The 25,692-nt window shown below is 44.0% G+C and overlaps 1 protein-coding gene and 1 pseudogene across 2 annotated transcripts in view; one reads left to right on the forward strand and one right to left on the reverse strand.

The window, feature by feature from the left end:
• Positions 1 to 17,880, reverse strand: part of LOC135513112 (phosphatase and actin regulator 1-like) — a 46,024-nt gene extending 28,144 nt beyond the window's left edge. For both annotated transcript variants that reach the window (XM_064935829.1, XM_064935831.1), the window contains exon 1: positions 17,680 to 17,880. In XM_064935829.1, the coding sequence (XP_064791901.1) occupies positions 17,680 to 17,791 (112 nt within the window). In that variant the 5' untranslated portion in view covers positions 17,792 to 17,880. The remainder of the gene's footprint in view (positions 1 to 17,679) is intronic.
• Positions 17,881 to 20,457: 2,577 nt separating this feature from the next.
• On the forward strand, positions 20,458 to 24,848 carry LOC135511493 (NAD-dependent protein deacylase sirtuin-5, mitochondrial-like; annotated as a pseudogene).
• Positions 24,849 to 25,692: the final 844 nt, after the last annotated feature.

Below are 25,692 nucleotides of genomic sequence, written 5' to 3' on the forward strand. Positions count from 1 at the left end.
GAAGCAGACTGTAGATTAGAAGCAGACTGTAGATTAGAAGCAGACTGTAGATTTGGAAGCAGACTGTAGATTGTAGAAGCAGACTGTAGAAGCAGACTGTAGATTGTAGAAGCAGACTGTAGATTAGAAGCAGACTGTAGATTGTAGAAGCAGACTGTAGATTAGAAGCAGACTGTAGATTAGAAGCAGACTGTAGATTGTAGAAGCAGACTGTAGATTAGAAGCAGACTGTAGATTAGAAGCAGACTGTAGATTAGAAGCAGACTGTAGATTGTAGAAGCAGACTGTAGATTAGAAGCAGACTGTAGATTAGAAGCAGACTGTAGATTAGAAGCAGACTGTAGATTAGAAGCAGACTGTAGATTGTAGAAGCAGACTGTAGATTAGAAGCAGACTGTAGATTAGAAGCAGACTGTAGATTTGGAAGCAGACTGTAGATTGTAGAAGCAGACTGTAGAAGCAGACTGTAGATTAGAATTGTAGAAGCAGACTGTAGAAGCAGATTGATTAGAAGCAGACTGTAGATTAGAAGCAGACTGTAGATTAGAAGCAGACTGTAGATTAGAAGCAGACTGTAGATTAGAAGCAGACTGTAGATTAGAAGCAGACTGTAGATTAGAAGCAGACTGTAGATTAGAAGCAGACTGTAGATTGTAGAAGCAGACTGTAGAAGCAGACTGTAGAAGAAGACTGTAGATTGGAAGAAGACTGTAGATTGGAAGCAGACTGTAGATTGGAAGCAGACTGTAGATTAGAAGCAGACTGTAGATTAGAAGCAGACTGTAGATTAGAAGCAGACTGTAGATTAGAAGCAGACTGTAGATAAGAAGCAGACTGTAGATTGTAGAAGCAGACTGTAGAAGCAGACTGTAGATTAGAAGCAGACTGTAGATTAGAAGCAGACTGTAGATAAGAAGCAGACTGTAGATTGTAGAAGCAGACTGTAGATTAGAGGCAGACTGTAGATTAGAAGCAGACTGTAGATAAGAAGCAGACTGTAGATTGTAGAAGCAAGCTGTAGAAGCAGACTGTAGATTGTAGAAGCAGACTGTAGATTAGAAGCAGACTGTAGATTAGATGCAGACTGTAGATTAGAAGCAGACTGTAGATTGTAGAGGCAGAAGCCTTTAGCCCAGCAACCACACCAAAATGCAGCGCTCAATACAACTGGGTTGGGGCTATATGACATCATCATCATCTTCACCGCCATCTCTCTCCTGTCTCCATCGATGGCTCTGGATAGCATCACTGTGTGTGCAGTGCGAGTAGGTTGCATAGTGAAACACACATCACTTGTTAGTGCAAGGACAGCTCATGGGAAGTCAAATCTACTGCTAGAGTAGAAAGTGGTAGAGAAGGATAGGGATTTTGCTTATAACAGATCTTTGTCATTTCATTACAAGGTCTGCAAAATACACATTTCATTTGCTCCAAATATTTGCTGACTGGTTATGAACGTGTTATTATAAATTATAAATTAGACATAGAAGTCTTTTAAAATGACAACCCACATGAAACAGTCAATACAATGCTCTCATCCATCATGACGAATTGACTGTCTGGTTTAAGCGTAAGTAGGTGTGTTTAACCTCTTGGGCTACCTGTATTACTACTGAAAGCTGAAGTGGGAGGTCTCTCTCTTTTTCCAATTTTCCTGGATGTATTTCAGGATAATGTTTTGTGGATGGACACATCTGATGCAATTATGGATGATTTTATTTCACGCTGATGCGACAATCTGCGAGACAACGCACCATAATTGGGGTGAGTTTAGTGAAAGGGACATGAGATTGAACGCATTGGGATTAACATGGGAATCAATAGGAATCGCTAGAAAGTGAATGTAAGGTTTCATTTAGCCTACCTGGAGACTTTTATCTCCCTCACCAACTTTAAACATCTGCTATCTGAGCAGCTAACCAATCGCTGCAGCTGTGCATAGTCCATCGGTATATAGCCCACCCAATTCACCTACCTCATCCCCATACTTTTTTATTTATTTACTTTTCTGCTCTTTTGCACACCAGTATCTCTACCTGTACATGACCATCTGAACATTTATCACTCCAGTCTTAATCTGCAAAATTGTAATTATTCGCCTACCTCCTCATGCCTTTTGCACACAATGTATATAGACTTTTTTCTTCTTTTTTTCTACTGTGTTATTGACTTGTTTATTGTTTACTCCATGTGTAACTCTGTTGTTGTCTGTTCACACTGCTATGCTTTATCTTGGCCAAGTCGCAGTTGTAAATGAGAACTTGTTCTCAGCTAGCCTACCTGGTTAAATAAAGGTGAAATAAAATAAAATAAAATAATGACCTAATGAACATAGGACATAACAAGATCTCTCTCTCTTTCTCTCTCACGCACACTCACACACACACTCACACACTCACGCACACTCACACACACTCTCACACACTCATGCGCACACTCACACACACTCTCACACACTCATGCACACTCTCACACACACACACACACACACACACACACTCTCACACACTCATGCACACACACACACGCACTCACACCCACACACCCACAAGTATGTTGGTTATATTGATTTATTTCTGTACTGTTTATGTCCTCTAGTCTCTGTTCCGACTACACTCTTTAACTCAGTGTGGCTTCTCTCAAGTGACAGGCACACCTGTGGCATGAAGGAAGAGGGGTGTTGTGCTAGACCGAGTGTGTATGCAGTGCGTGTGTGTGTCTAATTATATGTGTGTGCGGCTAATTATGTGTGTGTGTGTGTGTGTGTGTGTGTGTGTGTGTGTGTGTGTGTGTGTGTGTGTGTGTGTGTGTGTGTGTGTGTGTGTGTGTGTGTGTGTGTGTGTGTGTGTGTGTGTGTGTGTAGCCCCAGACGTGACAGACACACTCAGGCATGAGGTCTATTTGCTTTCAGCAGCTCACAGAGCAGGACCCTGCCAACCCCCTCTGCCCCACTGAGCTACTCATCTGTGCTTTTGTGTGTGTGTGAAAGTACATGTGTGTGTGTGCTGTATCCTTGCTGCTCCTCTCAGCTCTCTTCTGTGTGTCGTGTCTCGTTAGTGCTGGCTGTGCCGAGTGATGAGTCATTGTAGTTCTTTCCTCCCTGACCATAGTAAGGGTCAAGACAGAGAGACAAGCCTCACACACTGCTGCCTCAGAACAGCTTTCCTCATACTGAACATAATCTATTAGATATGTGCCTCTCACAATTAACGCTATAACCACTCACACATAAACCACACACAGTGCTGTCCAGGTGTCCTTCAGTTTGGATAGTTATGTCTTGCCAACCATAGACTGTCTTGAAAACCCCAAACCCACTGTATTCTCAGTCCATATATCTAACATGCCAATAATAAACCATTAGCACAGAAATTGTGTGCTGATCCCAGAATAATGACAGCACAGTAACTGTGTGCTGATCCCAGAATAATGACAGCACAGTAACTCATCCCAGAACATTGACAGCACAGTAGTAGACGGGTTACAGTACTGTTTAGGAACAAAACACACTCTGTCTGTGTTTGATACTGTACTGTTTAGTTGGCCATTCTCTGATGACTCCAGGAACAATGTGTAGCTCTGTCTGTGTTTGATACAGTACCGTATGTCTGGCATGGCTCAGGGCCTGTATGATGTGTAGTAAGCACAGTCTGCCACACGTACAGTATAGGTCCTGTTTCTGTCTTGTCTAAATGGCTGTTTTAGAGACTGGGGAGAATGCATGAGGAATGCTGTTAGCTAATTATAGACTGCTGTATTGCATTCCTTTCACTCAATAGGAACTACAAATACCCAGAAGAGGGGAGGAGAAAAGGAGTGTAAAATAATATTCTGTGCTATTCTTCTGATCTCAACTCTGATTCTGGAGAACACAAGTGGAAAGAACAGAATTGTAACAAAAGATTAGTCATCGAAATAAGAGGAGGTAGGAGGTAGAGAATGAGAGTAGTGAGATTTAGAAAAGGGAAAAGGAAGGGAGAGAGGACGCAAACATGACAAGCAGACTAGTGTTTTTCGTGTGTGAGAGAGAGAGGGAGGGAGAGAGAGAAAGAGAGCGATTTAGAGAGAGATACATCTAGATAGAGAGAAAAATACATCTAGACAGAGAGGAAGAGAGAAAGTGTGTGCGAGTGGGACTCTTGTAATGTTCTGATCCATTTGGATCATTACGGGGATCGTCCATCTCTCATTATGTCATACAGTCCGTTTGCAACAGATCCTGTTGATCATACTGCCATCACATCGATCCCTGTGGCTGTGGAGTGTTTGACCCTGCACTGACCTTGTAAGTTATGTGTGTGTGTGTTTGCAAATGGTGCAGTCAGAGTGGTCAGGAGGTATTGATCAGTGTAGCTCATGTGATGACTGTAAGTGAGTCAGACTCCTGTGCTACCCTGTAGGTCTGTCTGTGCCAACACCAAGATCAATAGTGGCACCAATGGGTTGCCTCTGTTGCCAGACACACCAGTTATGTCAGCTACCTCTTTTCCAGAGCAAGTTCTTCCATTAAACAGGAAGGAACCGTATCCTTTACACATCATCATCACACACCAGAACTAACATTATCTCATATCAAGCTTTATTGGTCAGAGATGTCAGTACTTCATTTCCACAGGGCATTTGGTCTGGCTTTTGGTCCAGAACAAATACTCCCTGTTCATCTCCTCCATGTCATAAATCAGGCCAAGGAGATTCATCCTTAATGACTAACATGTTGGGGCTCATTTAGGCTCTAAGGTGAGCGCATGGTGCTAGGCAAAGGTTACAGTATATAGCTTAAAGTTCTCACTGCTTTGCTTGTAAGACAGAGCGAGACAGTGAGTGTAGAGAAAACTAGAACTCTCTGTTTGAAGTGCAAAACAGGCTCACTCTCTTTCTCTCCCCCCTCCTTTACTTAAAAAAGCTGAAATAAAGGTGCTGACAATGACATGGCAGGATGACAGACCAGGAAGTGATCACTAAGTCATGAAGAGGACATGGACAGGACACACACACTCACAACTTAGCTCAGTGTTGCTGAGTAAAACCTGCTAACATGTTCTCTCACGCCACCTTATTTACTACAGCCTATAAATCGGTTGAGGAGGAAGTGTTTAGGGTCTAATTGGCTCAGTATCAGGGACATGGTCCTCTCCTCCTGTTGTATTCTTCTGATTCGTTGCCAGTGTTAACAATCCTCTTCGTTAGCAGACATAGGGGCTAAGGAAGGGAAGTTGTGAAAAACAAAAAGGCAGAACAGATCTGAGAACTAGCTGAGTTGTTCTGTAGCCTCAATAGTATCCCCAGTGGATAATGCATTGTGTACTAGGCATGTCTACCACTATTCAAATAAACAAATACATGCACCAATGCAAATTCCATCTTTGTAACATCTTTATAACATTGCAAAAATCAGAAATATTTAAAAAAATATATATATTATGATTTTTTTAATATGTAGAAAAGCTGATCCATGCTTTTGTCACATTAAGATTAGATTAGCGTAACGCTCTACTCTCCAGCTACCTGGAAAAGGCTTCAGATATAGCAGCTGTATTTTGCACTAAACTAAACTAGAAACCCCAAAATGTGATCCTATTTCTCCATTGCTAGAATCTCTACACTGGCTTCCTGTTAAGGCTGTGGCTGATTTCTGCTAACCTACAAAGCATGACATGGACTTGCTCTTATTACTTTCTCTGATTTTGTCCTGCGTACATACCTACACGTACACTACGGTCACAAGACGCAGGCCTCCTTATTGTTCCTAGGATTTCTAAGCAAACAGCTGGAAGCAAGGCTTTCTCCTACAGAGCTCCTCTTTATGGAATGGTCTGCCAATCCATTTGAAACCTTTAAGTTCTTAATGAGGCTGGTTCTATGATTGAGTCTAGTCAGGCCCGGGGATGTGGAGGTGAAAGGCAAGGCACTGGAGTGACTCATCACCCTTGCTGTCTCCCTCTGACTCTATTACTGGGGCTGAGTCACTGGCTTGCTCGCATTCTCCCATGCCATCCCCAGGAGGGTACATCACATTATCCCAGGTTTTTTCACTGTCATCAACTTGAGTGTGTTGAGTCACTGACGTAATCTTCCAGACCGGTTTTGCGCCCCGTCGGACTCGTGTGGTGGGGATCTTTGTAGGCTATACTTCGCCTTGTCTCAGGACCTGGCCATTTCCCTTCGGCGAAGTGGGTGGGGTTATACACTGAGTGTACAAAACATTACGAATACCTCTAATATTGTGTTGTATCCCCCTTTACCCTCAGAACAGCCTCAAATTGTCAGGGCGTGGACTCTACAAGGCGTCGAAAGCGTTCCACAGGGATGCTGGCCCATGTTGACTCCACAAGGGGTCGAAAGCCTTCCACAGGGATGCTGGCCCATGTTGACTCCACAAGGCGTCGAAAGCCTTCCACAGGGATGCTGGCCCATGTTGACTCCAATGCTTCCCACAGTTGTCAAGTTGGCTGAATGTGCTTTGGGTGGTGGATCATTCTTGATAAACACGGGAAACTGTTGAGCGTGAAAAACCCAGCAGCACTGCAGTTCTTGACACAAACCAGTGCGCCTGGCACCTACTACTATACCCCATTCAAAAGCACTTAAATATTTTGTCTTGCCCATTCACGCTCAGAATGGCACACATACACAATCCATGTCTCAATGGTCTTAAGGCATAAAATCCTTCTTTAACCTGTCTCCTCCCCTGCATCTACACTGGTTGAAGTGGATTTTACTAGTGACATCAAAAAGGGATCCCAGCTTTCCCCTGGATTCACCTGGTCAGTCTGTCATGGAAAGAGTTCATAATGTTTTGTACACCCCCTCTGTCTCAGTCCCAGTATCTATGCTGCTGTGGGGCAAGAGTCTGTCCTATCTGGTGTCCTGTGTGATCTTAAAAATCCCTCTAATGCTCCTGTCTCTCTCTCTCTCTCTTTCTCTGTATGTCTATTTTCCCAGAGGACCTGAGCACTAGAACCATGCCTCAGGACTACCTGGCCTGATGACTCCTAGCTGTCCCTGTCCCCAGTCCATCTCTCTCTCTCTCTCACTCTGGACCTCTTAATGCTTGGCCATGAAAAACCAACTGACATTTACTCCTGAGGTGTTATACTATTGCACCCTATACAACCACTGTGGGTATTATCTGGCTCTGCTGGTCATCTATGAACGTTTAAACGTCTTGAACAGCATTGATTTCTCTGTGGGGTTTAAGGCTGGCGATCTGTATAGCACTTTGATAACTGCTGTTGTAAAAAGGGCTTTATAAAATATGTGATTGATTGGTTGAAATGCACACACACATGGTTTATCTTTCTTTCTCTTTCACTCTCTGATTTTCATTCATCTTGTGTTGACTCCACCACCCCAGACAATAAGTAACAGCTGACTGTGTGATGCTGCTAGAAGTAACAATAGAGATGAATGGAGCAGGGAGAATATGGAAAATCAAAATCTCTCTCTCTCCCTCTCTCTCTACTGGCCTCTCTCTCTTCACTGATCTTTCTCTTTTTCTTCACTTGTCTCTCTTTTTCTTCACTTGTCTCTCTCTTTCTTCACCGGCCTCTCTCTCTCTTTCTTCACTGGCCTCTCTCTCCCTTTCTTCACTGGCCTTTCTTTCTTTCTTCACTGGCCTCTCTCTCTTTCTTCACTGGCCTTTCTTTCTTCACTGGCCTCTCTCTCTCTTTCTTCACTGGCCTCTCTCTCTCTTTCTTCACTGGCCTTTCTTTCTTCACTGGCCTCTCCCTCTCTTTCTTCACTGGCCCCTCTCTCTCTTTCTTCACTGGCCCCTCTCTTTCTTCACAGTCCTTTCTTTCTTCACTGGCATCTCTCTCTCTTTCTTCACTGGCCTTTCTTTCTCTTTCTTCACTGGACTCTCTCTCTCTTTCTTCACTGGCCTCTCTCTTTCTTCACTGGCCTCTCTCTCTCTCTCTCTCTCTCTCTTTCCTTCTTGACTGGTCTCTCTCTCTCTCTCTTTCTTGACTGGCCTCTCTCTCTCTTTCTTGACTGGCCTCTCTCTCTCTCTCTCTCTTTCTTGACTGGCCTCTCTCTCTCTTTCTTGACTGGCCTCTCTCTCTCTTTCTTCACTGGCCTCTCTCTCTCTTTCTTCACTGGCCTCTCTCTCTCTCCTTCTTCACTGGCCTCTCTCTCTCCTTCTTCACTGGCCTCTCTCTCTCTTTCTTCACTGGCCTCTCTCTCTCTTTCGTCACTGGCCTCTCTCTCTCTTTCTTCACTGGCCTCTCTCTCTCTTCACTGGCCTCTCTCTCTCTTCACTGGCCTCTCTCTCTCTTCACTGGCCTCTCTCTCTCTTCACTGGCCTCTCTCTCTTCACTGGCCTCTCTCTCTCTCCACTGGCCTCTCTCTCTCTTTCTTCACTGGCCTCTCTCTCTCTTTCTTCACTGGCCTCTCTCTCTCTCTTCACTAGCCTCTCTCTCTCTTTCTCTCTCTCTTCTTTCTCTCTCTCTTCATTGGCCTCTCTCTCTATCTATCTTCGCTGGTCTCTCTCTCAATATCTTCACTACATGGGAAACATATGTGTACATTGCCAAAGCAAGTCTCTCTCTCTCTCTCTTCACTGGCCTCTTTCTCTCTTCACCGGCTTCTCTCTCTCTTTACTGGTCTCTCTCTCTCTCTCTCTCTCTTCACTGGCCTCTTTCTCTCTTCACTGGCTTCTCTCTCTCTTTACTGGCCCCTCTCTCTCTCTTTCTGTCTTCACTGGCCCCCCTCTCTCTCTTCACTGGCCTCTCTCTCTTCACTGGCCCCCCTCTCTCTCTTCACTGGCCCCTCTATCTATCTTCACTGGCCTCTCTCTCTCTCTCTCTTTCTTCACTGGCCTTTCTTTCTTCACTGGCCTCTCTTTCTTCACTGGTCTCTCTCTCTTTCTTCACTGGTCTTTCTTTCTTCACTGGCCTCTCTCTCTTTCTTCACTGGCCTCTCTCTCTCTTTCTTCACAGTCCTTTCTTTCTTCACTGGCCCCTCTCTCTCTCTTCACTGGCCTCTATCCCTTTCTTCACTGGCCTTTCTTTCTTCACTGTCCTCTCTCTCTTTCTTCACTGGCTTTTCTTTCTTCACTGGCCTCTCTCTCTCTTTCTTCACTGCCCTCTCTCTCTTTCTTCACTGGCCTCTCTCTCGCTCTCTTTCTTCACAGTCCTTTCTTTCTTCACTGGCCTCTCTCCATCTCTTTCTTAACTGGCCCCCTCTCTCTCTTCACTGGACTCTCTCTCTTTCTTCACTGGCCCTCTCTCTCTCTCTCTCCACTGGCCTCTCTCTCTCTTTCTTCCTTGGCCTCTCTCTCTCTTCACTGGACTCTCTCTCTTTCTTAACTGGCCCCCTCTCTCTCTTCACTGGACTCTCTCTCTTTCTTCACTGGCCTCTCTCTCTCTCTCTCCACTGGCCTCTCTCTCTCTTTCTTCCTTGGCCTCTCTCTCTCTTCACTGGCCTCTTTCTGTCTTCACTAGCCTCTTTCTGTCTTCACTAGCCTCTTTCTGTCTTCACTAGCCTATCTCTCTTCACTAGCCTCTCTCTCTTCACTGGCCTCTCTCTTTCTTCACTGGCCTCTCTCTTTCTTCACTGGCCTCTCTCTCTCTCTCTCCACTGGCCTCTCTCTCTCTCTCTCCACTGGCCTCTCTCTCTCTACTGGCCTCTCTCTCTCTCTCTCCACTGGCCTATCTCTCTCTCTCTCCACTGGCCTCTCTCCCTCTCAATTCAATTGAATTCAATTCAATTTTAGGGCTTTATTTGCATGAGAAGCGTGTTTACATTGCCAAAGCAAGTGAAATAGATCAATAACAACAGTGAAATAAACAATATAAAAATTAACAGTAAACATTACACTCACAAGAGTTCCAAAAGAATATAGACATTTCAAGACTGTCTCTCTCTCTTCACTGGCCTCTCTTCCTCTATTTTTTTTACCCTCTGGCCAGACTCTCCGTTGTGCTGAAGTAAATGCAAAGTGGCAGGACAGCACAGCCCGAGGGATGTGTGTGTGTGTGTCTGTGTGTGTGTGTCTGTGTGTGTCTGTGTGTGTATATATGTGATTGGCCATGGCACTATTCCATGGCGATGAGTAACACCATCTCTCTCACCATTTTTATGTCCCTCTTTCTCTTTCCTCCTCTGTCGACATCTCTGATGACGTCTGCTCCAAGGAGCAACCAGTCACCAGTGACGGTATATCACAATTATGTCATACTCTAATGTGCTGTAACGGCACCAAGGAGAGTCCCTGCTTCCTAGTGGCCACATCCCCTGACATAACTAACTCCCAGAGTTATGCCTTGTCATATCACATTGTTTGGATAAACTACCTCATACAACCAAGACCTAGGCTCCAAACTATCTAACAATTGAACTAAACTTTCATCTCTGAGTCAGCTGAGCTCAGAGTTTGCTCTTCAGTACACTGTCTTGTTAAAACTGACTTTCTGTCTGCAGTAAGTCTGGACCCCCTGGCTGGAGAGGAAGAGTGTGATTTCCTCCTTTGTGTTGTTGAGACGAGCAGCAGTGATAGAGAGCCTAGTGAATAGGCTTCTCTTTTCCTTTCCTCTGCACTGCAGACCAGTCTGACAGTCCCTGTGGTTTTATATTCTACACAGGTGGCTCCCCACTGATACATCCTCCTCAAGGTTCGGCAACTGTTTTCACTGTGTGTGTGTGTGTGTGTGTGTGTGTGTGTGTGTGTGTGTGTGTGTGTGTGTGTGTGTGTGTGTGTGTGTGTGTGTGTGTGTGTGTGTGTGTGTGTGTGTGTGTGTGTGTGTGTGTGTGTGTGTGTGTGTGAGAGAGAGAGACACGAAAAGGGAGAGAGAGTCTGTTTGTGTGCTTGTAGGTACACATGTATGTTTGTGCCCGGGTGCATATATAAAAGTATCTGTTCATCCTTTTAAGAGTGTGTGTCTCGTAACAAGCACATACTCAGACAGACTATGGCATTGCAAAAACCAGTCAGCATGTTAACAGTTATCAGCTTATTGTGATGAAGAGTTCTTGTGCAGTGAGATCCAACTCAGCCCTGGTCAACAGTCGACACAGTGGGAGAGCCACAGAGAGAGCCTCTCTCTCTATCCGCTGCTGTCTAGTTAAAAGGCCTCTCTGTCTGTTTCTCTTTCCCCCTGTCTGTCTGTCTGTCTGTCTGTCTGTCTGTCTGTCTGTCTGTCTGTCTGTCTGTCTGTCTGTCTGTCTGTCTGTCTGTCTTCCTCTATTTCTCACTCCCTCTCTATCTCTATATGTCTGTCTATTCTTTCTCCATGTCAGACTGGCTGTCACTCACTCTCTCTCCCTCTCTCTCCCTCTCTCTGTCTCTCTCTCTCTCTCTCTCTTTCTCTCTCTCTCTCTCGCTCTCTCTCTCGCTCTCGCTCTCTCAATTCAATTCAAGGGCTTCATTCAATTAAATTCAAGGGGCTTTATTGGCATGGGAAACATGTGTTAACATTGCCAAAGCAAGTGAGGTAGATAATATACAAAAGTGAAATAAACAATACAAAATCAACAGTAAATAGTACACATACAGAAGTAAAAAAAAAAAAAAGTTTCTCTCTCTCTTTACCTCTCCCCCTTCTCGCTCTCTGTACCATCTCTCCCATTCAGGGCTGTCTCAGTGGGCTGTCTGTTTTGGCAGGGTGTAGAGAAGAGCAGAGCAGGGTAATGAATGCGTTGGGGGCGATCTTGGTCTTTGTGAACAGAACAGCACTAAGCCCTGACCAAAATGACCTGATTTACCATTTACAATTGCAAGCGCACACACACATGCAAACACACACATGCGCACACTCACAGCTGCTTTCAGAATCGTTCTGGGTGGGTGGGGGAAGGAAGGAACACGGGAACGTTCAGCAGAGGAATGTCAAGCCAGAACAGAACATTTAGAATGTCCAGCCAGAACAGAACATTTAGAATGTCAAGCCAGAACAGAACATTTAGAATGTCAAGCCAGAACAGAACATTTAGAATGTCAAGCCAGAACAGAACATTTAGAATGTCAAGCCAGAACAGAACATTTAGAATGTCAAGCCAGAACAGAACATTTAGAATGTCAAGCCAGAACAGAACATAGAGAGAGCGAGGAAGGGGAGGATGAGGAGAGGTCAAGGAGATCAAGAAAAAGACATTGATATAGATTGTAAGCCTCATGGCCAAACTGAAGGATATAATATTGATGTGTGCAGTCTGGCAGCAAGACGTGACAGAGGAGAGGCCCTGGTTTGGCTGTGACAATCTCTGAGCTGTGATGTCACACATCAAACACCAATGTACAGTACATACCCAATTTATTCTAAAGACCACCAAAGCCTCAACAGGTACCATATTTAGACAGAACCTTCATTTAAATATGTGCCATATTTGCCACCAAGCACTCTTAGAAAAAAAGGTGCTATCTAGAACCTTAAAGGGGTTCTTTGGCTGTCCCCAGAGGAGCACCCTTTAAAGAACCGCTTTTGGTTGCAGGTGAACCATTTTGGTTCTAGGTAAAAAAAACTTTTGGGTTCTGTCGTGGCGGAATCAGAATTATTTAGGTAACATTTATAAATAATATGATTTATTATTTTTATTTCATGCTTATGTGAGATATGTCATTAGAATGTCTATTTTTGGATAATACTGTTGGCCGGTGTCACGAACCTCGCGGAAGATGGTGCCTCTCCCTGTTCGGGCGGTGCTCGGCGGTCGTCGTCGCCGGCCTATTAGCTGCCACTGATTCCCTTTCTGTTGGTTTTTGGTTATTGGTAATTGGGTACACCTGTTTTGTATTAGGGTTTGTTTGTAGGCTATTTAAGGGCACTAGGCCCGCTGGGTATTTGTGTGGGTTTGTTTCTTGCTACTCTGTTGGATGGTGTTATTTGTTTGTGTCTTTATTCTCCGGACTATTTTTGTCCTGTTGTTTGGACTGGTAACTTGTATACGCCCTGTGTGTTGGCGTGACCGTTTTCGTTTTTGCCGGTGAATAAATTTGACAAATGACTGAACCCTGCTCTCTGCGCCTGATTCCACCCACCACTCCTAGTTTATCATAACAGCCGGTTGCAGTTATCTGTTCTCTGTCAGGGTTCAGTTACTTGGGCCGCAAAGAGGGGAGAGGTCAAGCTTGTCTTCATATGTAAACATATCTATTAAACCATGTTAAAGGATGATTGAGGGGGAACCAATTATCTTTTGGCTCCACAATGTCTGTGTGCCAGTCACTGTGTCTCTGTGATCTTGTCCAGGAGGGGTGTATTTGATATATGCCTGTTGATGAGGTTTTGTTTTATGGTCCTGAGAGCGAGATAAGAACATAGTTTAGGAGACAAAGCTGAACGATAATTTATAGCCAATGCTGTCGGGCTGTGTGTCTTTGCTATAAAGGATCTCAGTTGCAATGTGTAAGGACTCTCAGAGAATTAATTTATAGACACTGAATTGATCTGAGAGTCACAGGGTTGTGATGGAGCTCATATAATTAAAGATGGACCTTATGATAACTCTGACTTGTGTGTGGTTTGCTCTCATGATTTGGTAAATACAGGAAATTTCCACTGCAGTTCCATGTAGAACCAGTTCCACAGAGGTTTCTACATGGAACCGAAAATGGTTATACATGGAACCAAAATCAGTTATGCCTTGAACCAAGAAGGGTTCTCGTATGGGGACAGCTTTTGGAACCCCTTTTCTAGGAGTAGGGACTCTGTTGGGATACATTATGTGTTGGTACTATTAATGCTCCTGCATCTGTGAGTGCACACTATGTGGAGGAGGGTTAAAGCGTTGCGTGGTTGTCTGTGAGAGACTAGTGAAGAGAATTCCCCCTTCTGAGGCCACTACAGGACACTATTTCACTCCCTGTGTTGTTTGTGAGCACACTTGTCCATGTCGAACTGATGCTGTTGAGTCTAGGGGTGCGTTTGTAAAATTAACCCTGACAACCTACTCCAATTTCAGAGCACTCTGGGTTGAGAGTGCTAGAGCGCAAAATATTTGAGGAATTTAAGAAATTTGGTTGTTATAGCCTTTTTGAGGGCCCTAAGAGAGATTTGGTTAGTAGGTTCCCCACCATACTGGTACATTTTTGATGGCAGAGAGAAAAAAGTACATTTTAAAGTTAATTTCCTGCAATTCTACATATTTTGCCATGACTTATGCCATGTTTGTATTACATCTGAGTGAGAGTGACTAACACAATCAATAGGGATATTTTGATATTTTATTAGGATCCCCATTTGGATAATCTTCCTGGGGTCCACACAAAACATGAAAGATGACATAATACAGAACATTAATAGACAAGAACAATTCAAGGACAGAACTACATCAATTACAAAATGGCTCACATAGCCTACATATCAATACACACACAATATCTAGGTCAAATAGGGGAGAGGCGTTGTGCAGTGAGATGTTGCAATATCTGCTTTTTTAAACCAGGTTTACGGTTCATTTGAGCAATATGAGATGGAAGGGAGTTCCATGCAATAATGGCTCTATATAATACTGTACACTTTCTGGAATTTGTTCTGGATTTGGGAACTGTGAGAAAAACCCTGGTGGCATGTCTGGTGGGTAGGTTGGTATGTGGCCATGATTACTACAAGTTTAGATAACTGGCTCGACTAATTTACCAATCTAAAAATTGTTATCAGACATGGCTAATTGAGTGACTGTCTGTGACTGATAAAAGAAGATGACTTTTCTAACTTCCACCTTGTGTATTCTACTATTCTAACTCTCAACAGTAAGTTGAGACCCAGACTGAGGTCCCTAAGCCACATAAGCGACCGCTTATGCCTGGAGCCGGCCTTAGTTGTTATGACAGGTGTAAGTGAACATTGACAAAAAATCTGAACTAAATGGTTGCCAGTAACACAGTTACAGTCACTCAACCTGCTTGTTAACATGAAAACAGCCTAGCAGCTCTACCAGCTCTGCTAGGGTAAGTCAAATGTTGATTGTTCTCTCATTTGTGTCTGGAAGTAGCTAGAAAGCTAGCCAACTTTAGCCAGTTGGCATGGTTGCTTGACTGCTGAATACTCCGATCAACCCTACTCCTCGACCAGTGCATCCAAAATGAGCGCTTTGAATGGCACAAGAACGAAACAATGAATTTATGAACAACATTCTGGCAATGCTCTAAATTTACAAACGCCCAGAGCGCACTCTGACTCTAGAGCAGTGGTATTCAAACTTTTTCAGTGGGGACCCCATTTTTTTCTGCCAGAATTTCTGGGGACCTGATTTTTTTTTCCCCCACTAATTTCTTGCGACCCCACCCCACCCAAAATCTAATGACACAGCCTTAAAATCTGTAAATGTTCATTTTTATATAAACAAATAACCTTCATTTCATTGCGTTTTCATCTCATCAAAATGAAAAGAAAACAATAAATACATTTACTCAATAAAATTGCATATTTCAAATTATCTTTCTCAAAAACGTTGTACTATTATTTTTTCCTACACCCCGCATTTTTTAATATATATTTTTTTACATTTTGAGACCCATTAGCAGTCGCGACCCCGACTTTGAATAAAACTGCTCTGGAGTGAATTTAGGAAAGCACCCTAGCTCTCCTCAGTGAGGAGCCATGGTCTCAGCCCATCAGCTTTTGCTCACTCGGCCCACACTCTTTGCATGAGCTGATCATGTACAATCTGATTGGCGGAAAAGATCTACCTGATCCTGCACTGGCTCGCCAGGCCCAATGCATGCTCTTGTATCCCTAGAAATAAGACCTTGTCTTACAGTGCAGGTCAGAGGTGGGTGTACGGCAGTATGCGCAGCGAGTGCGTGGGTAAAAGTGAGTAGTGTTCATTGTTGTTTTGGCTGGGATTTACCTTTGTTTATTATTTGTTAGTGGTTGTTATTATTATTCCCTGTATGGTTACTACTGGGTTATGTATGTTACATTACATTTAACATGTTTGTTTATTATTTGTTAGTGGTTGTTATTATTATTCCCTGTATGGTTACTACTGGGTTATGTATGTTACATTACATTTAACATGTTTGTTTATTTCATACAGTCCTTCGTTTTATTCATCACTATCACTGTTGTACTATTGCTTTCAATAATCTATTCCATTCCTTTGCACAATTGCACTGTTTATATCCATGTTATTACATATTGTTATTCTGTTGCATGTACTGCATCCATTTATATTCATTATCTCTCATTCGCTTTACCCTTTCAGACCGTTTCCATGATCATTACTGCTGTTTGACAATAAAGTTTCCTGTGTGTGTTAACTCTCTGAGGTTGCCTTATTCTGAGAGGCGGGTTGGTGGGAGCACTGTCTGAGACTATGAGGGGGTGGGTAAGAACTCTGTTTAAGACGAGCATGTGGATGATTCCATGTACAGCGTATCCTGGAGCACAAATGGAGCCATGCGTGACTGACTACATAGATTACTGCACTGTTGCAGGCTACTGTACATTTAATCTGTACACAATTGTCAACTAGAATAATGCATTCACCGCATGCTTAGGCTACATTAAAGTAATTCATATAAATGTATCTAACCCAACTCCCAAATCAATGATTATCCATAATGGAATACCGAATAAATTCAGCAAATAAACTCAACACTAGGAAAATACCTGGCTAAGACAAATGTGCCAGGTAGAGCAGAATAATAGCCAGTATGTGAGGCTTCCTCCACCGAGAGTTGGCTTCTGTCGGATAGGGAGAATATACGCTCACTGCACACCACGTGACTGGGATTTATAACGATGGATAGGGGGAGTCGTTTGACACACATCCAAAAACCTTAGAGTACCGGTTACCCATATATTATGAATATCTGTCTGACGTAAATAATCTGATGTGTGGAAAATAACATTCGTACTAATCAATCGGGGTCCGCTGTCTGTCGCGTGATTTGGAACGGTGGCAGTTTCAGTTTAAGCACCATGACAGAGAGGACAGCTCCTAAGCGTGACGCGTGTAGCCTACAGGCTGTTGGCTATTGTAGATGCAGAATAGGCTACTATCGTCGGACACACAAACCCCAAAACAGAAGCAACCTATAAAATTGGATCTGGTCAGTCACAGTGAGAATGTAGCCTAGATTATAGAACAAGTCCAGCTGCATTCATGCAAGTGAGTCGAGTCATCCACTCTGCTCTGGCATATGGAAATCTGCAAACCAGCTCGAAGCCGCACAGTCACACTATCTAACTAAAAATAGTAATGGATTCAGCTGCAGAATATTTGGTTTAGATTTAAAATGCATTGCCAGTTGGTTAGAACCTAATCGACAACAGTGCAAGATAACAGACCCTTTCATTGTAAAATCATTTCATCGACATTATTTTGAAAATCCTCTTCATACTATAGGCCTATAATGTCATCTTAAATATAGCCTACACGTTGGAAACCAATCTAAATACAAGACTATATTCGCTCAGCTGCCTGATATTACAATGCATGAAGGAGGCACGGTGTGCATAGTTATCACATTCCCATCAAGCCGCAGCGCAGCTCTGAACAGACAGACTAACGTCACAGATAGTATGTCATAAAACAATCCTCTCAATTTGATAGCATACAATTGGCAAAATGGGGAGAAAAATACATCACATAGTTTTCCATGACACGCATCTCCTTGAGCTACTGTCTGTAACACAATGAGTCGAAACGCGAACCCCACATCTAGCCAACCACTAGGTACACGCAGTCAGACAGTGCGTGTATGTCTGTGCGGCGGTGCGCGCGTGTTTCACCTACCTGTCTCCAGGTGGAGAGAGAGACGCGCCTCGGTGATGTAAGGCGTATCGCTCTTGGACCGGACTCTCCGGATCGGCCTACGGTCTATCTCATCCTCCGGTAACGCCGCCATTTAGGTGTCTTCGGTCGGGCAACGTCTGTCCACGGGCAACCGGTGGGACTGAGCGAGACGACACTCGGCGCCGCCACCGCTCATGCACGGGCAGACGGTGTAGGTGGGGCAGTCGATGAGAAACGGAGGTGACGGGAAGAGGGAGGGAGAGAGAGAGAGATGGGCGAACCACCTCCAATGGCACGAGATGAGCAGTGACATTCGATTAGAAGAAGTCCCTCCTCCCTTCTGAAAAAAGTAAAGAGGAATACACACACACGTTCCTTGTCTGCCATAGCACAGAATAACACATAGTTGCTATTGTGAGACCACATCATCAGTATAAATCCGTATAATTGGGGATCCTATCCTGAGACTGTTTGGCCCTTTCTCCCAGGTACCAAACCTTACCCTACACGATGGGAGTTAGATGTCTAGACTTTCGGTCTTCTTCATTATGACGTATTATGTTGGATTCCACAGCCTTCATGGCAGCGGTTTCTAGTAGTGGTCAAGTGATCTATAAAGCAATCACCAATCGACATTCATCACCCCCATGCCATCTGAAAGCTGCTGTTCTCCAACTATTTTCTCTCATTTTGAAATCAAGCTCACGCCATCTAGTGGATAGTACAATGGACAGAATGGAACCAGAAGTGTCGAAGATATGCAAACACGAACTCATTGTCATTTACAGCGCGTTTCTCTATTTGTCACCTGATTTGTTCATCTCAAATATTAAAATCGTGTAATCAAATTATGTCAAGCGAATAAAAAAAACAACTGTGTCAACTAATAGCACTTTCCAATCACAATACACAACACACCACACCTCTTACATATACCGCCTAAACAGGGTAAGGACATGGATAAATTCCAGCCTGGTCTCATAGACTAGACATAACATAGTCAATTAATGACTGAATCAACAACATTTTATTTTCGTGCCCATCCCTTATGGGATTAATTGAAACATAAACAAACATTACAATACTTCACAGTGATAATTCAGTGATAACTCTTCCAGTGATCTGTGCAGTGCGTACAGCATAAACATAATGACAAATAAATCAATACACAATAGTTAATGAGGTTATCCAAGCAATAATAATAACCCTAGAGCAGTACAGATAGATGAAATAGGTGGCTAATGCTCTCCTTCTTGGTCAAATAGCCCTTTCACAGCCTGGAGGTGTGTTTGGTCATTGTCCTGTTGAAAAACAAATTATAGTCCCACTAAGCGCAAACCAGATGGGATGGTGTATCGCTGCAGAATGCTGTGGTAGCCATGCTGGTTACGTGTGCCTTGAATACTAAATAAATCACAGACCGTGTCACCAGCAAAGCACCCCCACACCATCACACCTCCTCCATGCTTCACGGCGGGAACCACAAACACGGAGATCATCCGTTCACCTACTCTGCGTCTCACAAAGACACGGCGGTTGGAACCAAAAATCTCAAATTTGGAGTCATCAGACCAAAGGACAGATTTCACCGGTCTAATGTCCATTACTCATGTTTCTTGGCCCAAGCAAGTTCTCTTCTTCGTATTGGTGTCCTTTAATAATGGTTTCTTTGCAGTAATTCGGCCACAAAGGCCTAATTCACACAGTCTCCTCTGAACAGTTGATGTTGAGATGTGTCTGCTACATGAACTCTGTGAAGCATTTATTTGGGCTGCAATCTGAGTTGCTGTTAACTCTAATGAATTTATCCTCTGCAGCAGAGGTAACTCTGGGTCTTCCTTTCCTGTGGCAGTCCTCATGAGAGCCAGTTTCATCATAGCGCTTGATGGTTTTTGTGACTGCACTTGAAGAAAATTTAAAAGTTCTTGAAATGTTCTGGATTGACAGACCTTCATGTCTTAAAGTGAGGATGGACTGGCGTTTCTCTTTGCTTATTTGAGTTGTTCTTGCCATAATATGGACTTGATCTTTTACCAAATAGGGTTATAATATATCCCATTGAGGCACACCTACCTTGTCACAACACAACTGATTGGCTCAAATGCATTAAGTTGGAAAGAAATTCCACAAATGAACTCTTAACAAGGCACCGCTGTTAATTGAAATGCATTCCAGGTGACTACCTCATGAAGCTGGTTGAGAGAATGCTAAAAGTGTGTAAAGCTGTCATCAAGGCAAAGGGTGGCTATTTTGAAGAATCTGAAATACAAAATATTTGATTTGTTTAACACTTTTTTGGTTACTATATAATTCCATGTGTTATTTCCTAGTTTTGATGTCTTCATTATTGTTGTACAATGTAGAAAATAGTAAAAAATAAAGAACAACCCTTTAATGAGTAGGTGTGTCCAAACTTTTGACTGGTACTGTATTTGGATTCATCAGGGGGTGCTGCAGCATCCTCAGTACCCCTACTTCTTGTGGCTATGCTGAACACAGCCCTGTGCTTGAGTTGCATTGGATACTAGATAGCTGTCATCTTCAGAGCTCAAGAAACCTTTGCATGCCCAAAGTAATTGTCCCTCTGGGATAAATCATGTTTTTGTCCGAATTGAATTAAGTTCAATGTCCTTCAACATCTCTGTGGTACAGGTATTCTGGTGACCCATTACTTCTTAATGTGTGTGTCACATATGTGTATTCTCTCTTCCTGTGTACTTTTTATAATGTGTGTATTCTCTCCTCCTGTCTGTCCCAGCCCTGAGTTAGTTAACCCTGATGATTGTATGTCAGTGCACCAGCAGAGGCATCACCTCTCAGCTGTGTGTCCGTCTCAAAGAGTCCCGGACCCAGGGCAGACAGGATATGGCCAGACACAGCTCAGGTAGGACTAGCGCACGCACGCACGCACGCACGCACGCACGCACACACACACACACACACACACACACACACACACACACACACACACACACACACACACACATACACACACATACACACACACACACACACACACACACACGCTACATGTGTTTTCAGACCTGGCAGCGTTCAGGGACTTGTTCTCTAAAGCCAAACACGTGGCCATCTTGACGGGATCAGGGTTGAGCGCAGAGAGTGGGGTCCCAACCTTCAGAGAAGTAAGCTTCTGGAGGAAATGGCAAGCCCAGGTAAACACACACCTGCTCAGGCATTTCAGTTGAATGCATTCAGTTGTACAACTGACTAGGTATTTCCCATCCCAAATGGAACCCTATTCCTGTTATATTGCAATACTTTTGACCAGGGCCCTCTGTTTCTTCCTGTTTCTCCCTCTCCATTTCTCCACCTCCGCTCCCGCCCCCTCTCTCCCTTTCTTCCCTTGTTTCTCCCTCCTCCTTCTCCTTCCCCCCATTTTCTCCCTTCCTCTTTTTTTCTACCTTATTTTCTTCTTCCTCTCTTCCCCTACATCAGGACCTGGCCACCCCCGGTGCGTTCAGTCATTACCCATCCAAGGTGTGGGAGTTCTACCACTACCGGAGAGAGGTGAAGAAATGCAATTTACTGAACATGTTTAATTTACAATAGTATAAGTGAAAGTACAACAAGACATTTACACAAAAATTCATACATTACATGTCAGGTGATGCTGAGGAAGAGCCCCAGCCACAGCAGAGTGTGAGGCGCGGCTGCAGAGACAGGGACGCCGCGTCACCATCATCACACAGAACATCGACGAGCTGCACTACCAGATCCACCAACGTCCTGGAGATACACGGTATTGTAACCACGGAAATGTCACTCAGGCTGACTTTCACTGTCCCGAATAGCTAGCTAGTAGAGCCACGATAATATTGCGATGTCCCTGTCACTGGTGTGCGTCCCAAATGGCACCCTATTCACTATGAAGTGCACTACTTTTGACCAGAGCCCTGAAGGTGATGGGCAGTAGTGTGCCATTTTGGGGTGTAAACCTGTGTCTGATTAGCTAGTAGTGATTATTGGGGGGCTCATGTTATTGAAGTGTGTCTTCAGATAATATTGTTGAAGGCGAGTTTCATTCCATTGTTTAGTAGTCACTTCATCCTGGGTAGTAGTCCAGGCTGTAGATATACCATATAAACTTTCACAGACTTCAAAACAATCTCTACACAATGTTCTCAGCTTAGGGAAGCCTGATCAAGACAATTTAGAGATGTGAAATAAATAATATTTTTGTAGAAATGGATTATTCGCCTCATCTAAAAACATGCTTTCCCTCAATCTGGGTACTAACCACAGTAGTTAGCTTGAACTGGGTACTAACCACAGTAGTTAGCTAGATCTGGGTACTAACCACAGTAGTTAGCTTGAACTGGGTACTAACCACAGTAGTTAGCTAGATCTGGGTACTAACCACAGTAGTTAGCTAGATCTGGGTACTAACCACAGTAGTTAGCTAGATCTGGGTACTAACCACAGTAGTTAGCTAGATCTGGGTACTAACCACAGTAGTTAGCTTGATCTGGGTACTAACCACAGTAGTTATCTTGATCTGGGTACTAACCACAGTAGTTAGCTTGATCTGGGTACTAACCACAGTAGTTAGCTTGATCTGGGTACTAACCACAGTAGTTAGCTAGATCTGGGTACGAACCACAGTAGTTATCTTGATCTGGGTACTAACCACAGTAGTTATCTTGATCTGGGTACTAACCACAGTAGTTATCTTGATCTGGGCACTAACCACAGTAGTTAGCTTGATCTGGGTACTAACCACAGTAGTTATCTTGATCTGGGTACTAACCACAGTGTTAGCTAGATCTGGGTACTAACCACAGTAGTTAGCTAGATCTGGGTACTAACCACAGTAGTTAGCTAGATCTGGGTACTAACCACAGTAGTTAGCTAGATCTGGGTACTAACCACAGTAGTTAGCTTGATCTGGGTACTAACCACAGTAGTTATCTTGATCTGGGTACTAACCACAGTAGTTATCTTGATCTGGGTACTAACCACAGTAGTTAGCTTGATCTGGGTACTAACCACAGCAGTTAGCTTGATCTGGGTACTAACCACAGTAGTTAACTAGATCTGGGTACGAACCATAGTAGTTATCTTGATCTGGGATCAACCACAGTAGTTATCTTGATCTGGGTACTAACCACAGTAGTTATCTTGATCTGGGCACTAACCACAGTAGTTAGCTTGATCTGGGTACTAACCACAGTAGTTATCTTGATCTGGGTACTAACCACAGTGTTAGCTAGATCTGGGTACTAACCACAGTAGTTAGCTAGATCTGGGTACTAACCACAGTAGTTAGCTAGATCTGGGTACTAACCACAGTAGTTATCTTGATCTGGGTACTAACCACAGTAGTTATCTTGATCTGGGTACTAACCACAGTAGTTAGCTTGATCTGGGTACTAACCACAGTAGTTATCTTGATCTGGGTACTAACCACAGTAGTTATCTTGATCTGGGTACTAACCACTGTAGTTAGCTTGATCTGGGTGCTAAGCCACAGTAGTTATCTTGATCTGGGTACTAACCACAGCAGTTATCTTGATCTGGGTACTAACCACAGTAGTTATCTTGATCTGGGCACTAACCACAGTAGTTAGCTTGATCTGGGTACTAACCACAGTAGTTAGCTTGATCTGGGTACTAACCACAGTAGTTAGCTAGATCTGGGTACTAACCACAGTAGTTATCTTGATCTGGGTACTAACCACAGTAGTTATCTTGATCTGGGTACTAACCACTGTAGTTAGCTTGATCTGGGTGCTAAGCCACAGTAGTTATCTTGATCTGGGTACTAACCACAGCAGTTATCTTGATCTGGGCACTAACCACAGTAGTTAGCTTGATCTGGGTACTAACCACAGTAGTTAACTAGATCTGGGTACTAACCACAGTAGTTAGCTTGATCTGGGTACTAACCACAGTAGTTATCTTGATCTGGGCACTAACCACAGTAGTTAGCTAGATCTGGGTACTAACCACAGTAGTTAGCTTGATCTGGGTACTAACCACAGTAGTTAGCTTGATCTGGGTACTAACCACAGTAGTTAGCTAGATCTGGGTACTAACCACAGTAGTTATCTTGATCTGGGTACTAACCACAGTAGTTATCTTGATCTGGGTACTAACCACAGTAGTTAGCTTGATCTGGGTACTAGACTAGTCTGTAGATGGTGTATGGTTACTTTTATTTGTGTCTGGTTCCCTTGTTCTTTGTTTACTGTCTCTCTCTCTCTTCTCCTCTTTCTCTTCTCTCTACTAATCCTTCTCCTTCTCTCCTCATCTGTCGGTCTCTGTAACCACAGTCAGTCTGTTAAAAAAAAATGCTGTTTGAGTTGGCACATTATTATTGTCTACTGTCACTCTCTTCTCTTTTCTAATCTCTCCTCTCTTCCTCCTCTCCTCCTCCTCATGTGTGACCACAGGCAGTCTGTTTAAAACCAGCTGTATGAACTGTGGTAATGTTGCGGTCAGCCACAAGAGCCCCATCTGTGCTGCCCTGGAGGGCAAAGGGTACGTCACAGTCACAGTCAGGTCAGCAACTTGTTGGTAACAGTATTTATTTATTATGGCTGTCTCTCTCTCGCTTTGTCTTTCTCTCTAGTGCACCAGAGTCAAACACCAGTGATGCTCAGATCCCTCCTCATCACCTACCAAGGTGGGACATACTCGGTTCCGTTTTGTTTATAAGAGTTTAGAAATGTACTATTGATTGATTTGAGTTTGTTAATAACGTCACCTTTAGATGGCAGTAGATCACAATCATATGAATTGTTGTAGATCCCCATGTAGGGGACAGGATGGAGTGTTCTAACTTGATTGCGTGTGTGTGTACCTCACCAGGTGTAAGCAGGGTGGCTGTAGTGGTCCGCTCAGGCCTGATGTGGTCTGGTTTGGGGAGACTCTGGACTCTGACATCCTGACTCGGGTTGAAGAGGAACTAGACCGCTGTGACCTCTGCCTAGTGGTGAGGGAGTCTGTCTGTCTGTCTGTCTGTCTGTCTGTCTGTCTGTCTGTCTGTCTGTCTGTCTGTCTGTCTGTCTGTCTGTCTCTCGGTTTGTCTGTGCTATAAAACATCCTTTAACACCTGTATCTCTGTGTGTTACAGGTTCCACTCCCACGGCCCCTGTGGGACCACCCTGCCCCCTGCACTGGCACGCCATGAGACTGAAGCCAAATGAAGAGGCAGGAAGTCCCCCCCCCCCCCAACAACCCTAAAATTTCCCAATCTGAGGAGCTGTGTCTCCCCTGGCCTGTCCCAGCTATAGTGCACTTTACACAGACTAGGCTATATAACGCTGAATGGGTATATGAATGCAATGTAACGAATGCTATAGTACAGCAAACACACGTGCCTCTATAAAGGTGATAGTGTTGTGGGAGCTGTGCTTTGGCAAAGTAGGTGGGGTTGTATCCTGCCTGTTTGGCCCTGTCCGGGGGTGTCATCGGATGGGGCCACAGTGTCTCCTGACCCCTCCTGTCTCAGCCTCCAGTATTTATGCTGCACTAGTTTATGTGTCGGGGGGCTAGGGTCAGTTTGTTATATCTGGAGTACTTCTCCTGTCTTATCCCGTGTCCTGTGTGAATTTAAGTATGCTCTCTCTAATTCTCTCTTTCTTTCTCTCTCTCTCAGAGGACCTGAGCCCTAGGACCATGCCTCAGGACTACCTGACATGATGACTCCTTGCTGTCCCCAGTCTCCCTGGCCGTGCTGCTGCTCCAGTTTCAACTGTTCTGCCTGCGGCTATGGAATCCTGACCTGTTCACCGGATGTGCTACCTGTCCCAGACCTGCTATTTGACCATGCTGGTAATTTATGAACATTTGAACATCTTGGCCATGTTCTGTTATAATCTCCACCTGGCACAGCCAAAAGAGGACTGGCCACCCCTCATAGCCTGGTTTCTCTCTAGGTTTCTTCCTAGGTTTTGGCCTTTCTAGGGAGTTTTTCCTAGCCAACGTGCTTCAACACCTGCATTGCTTGCTGTTTGGGGCTTTAGGCTGGGTTTCTGTACAGCACTTTGA

This window comes from Oncorhynchus masou, chromosome 24 (genome assembly GCF_036934945.1).
Source record: "Oncorhynchus masou masou isolate Uvic2021 chromosome 24, UVic_Omas_1.1, whole genome shotgun sequence".
NCBI classification, from domain to species: domain Eukaryota; kingdom Metazoa; phylum Chordata; class Actinopteri; order Salmoniformes; family Salmonidae; genus Oncorhynchus; species Oncorhynchus masou.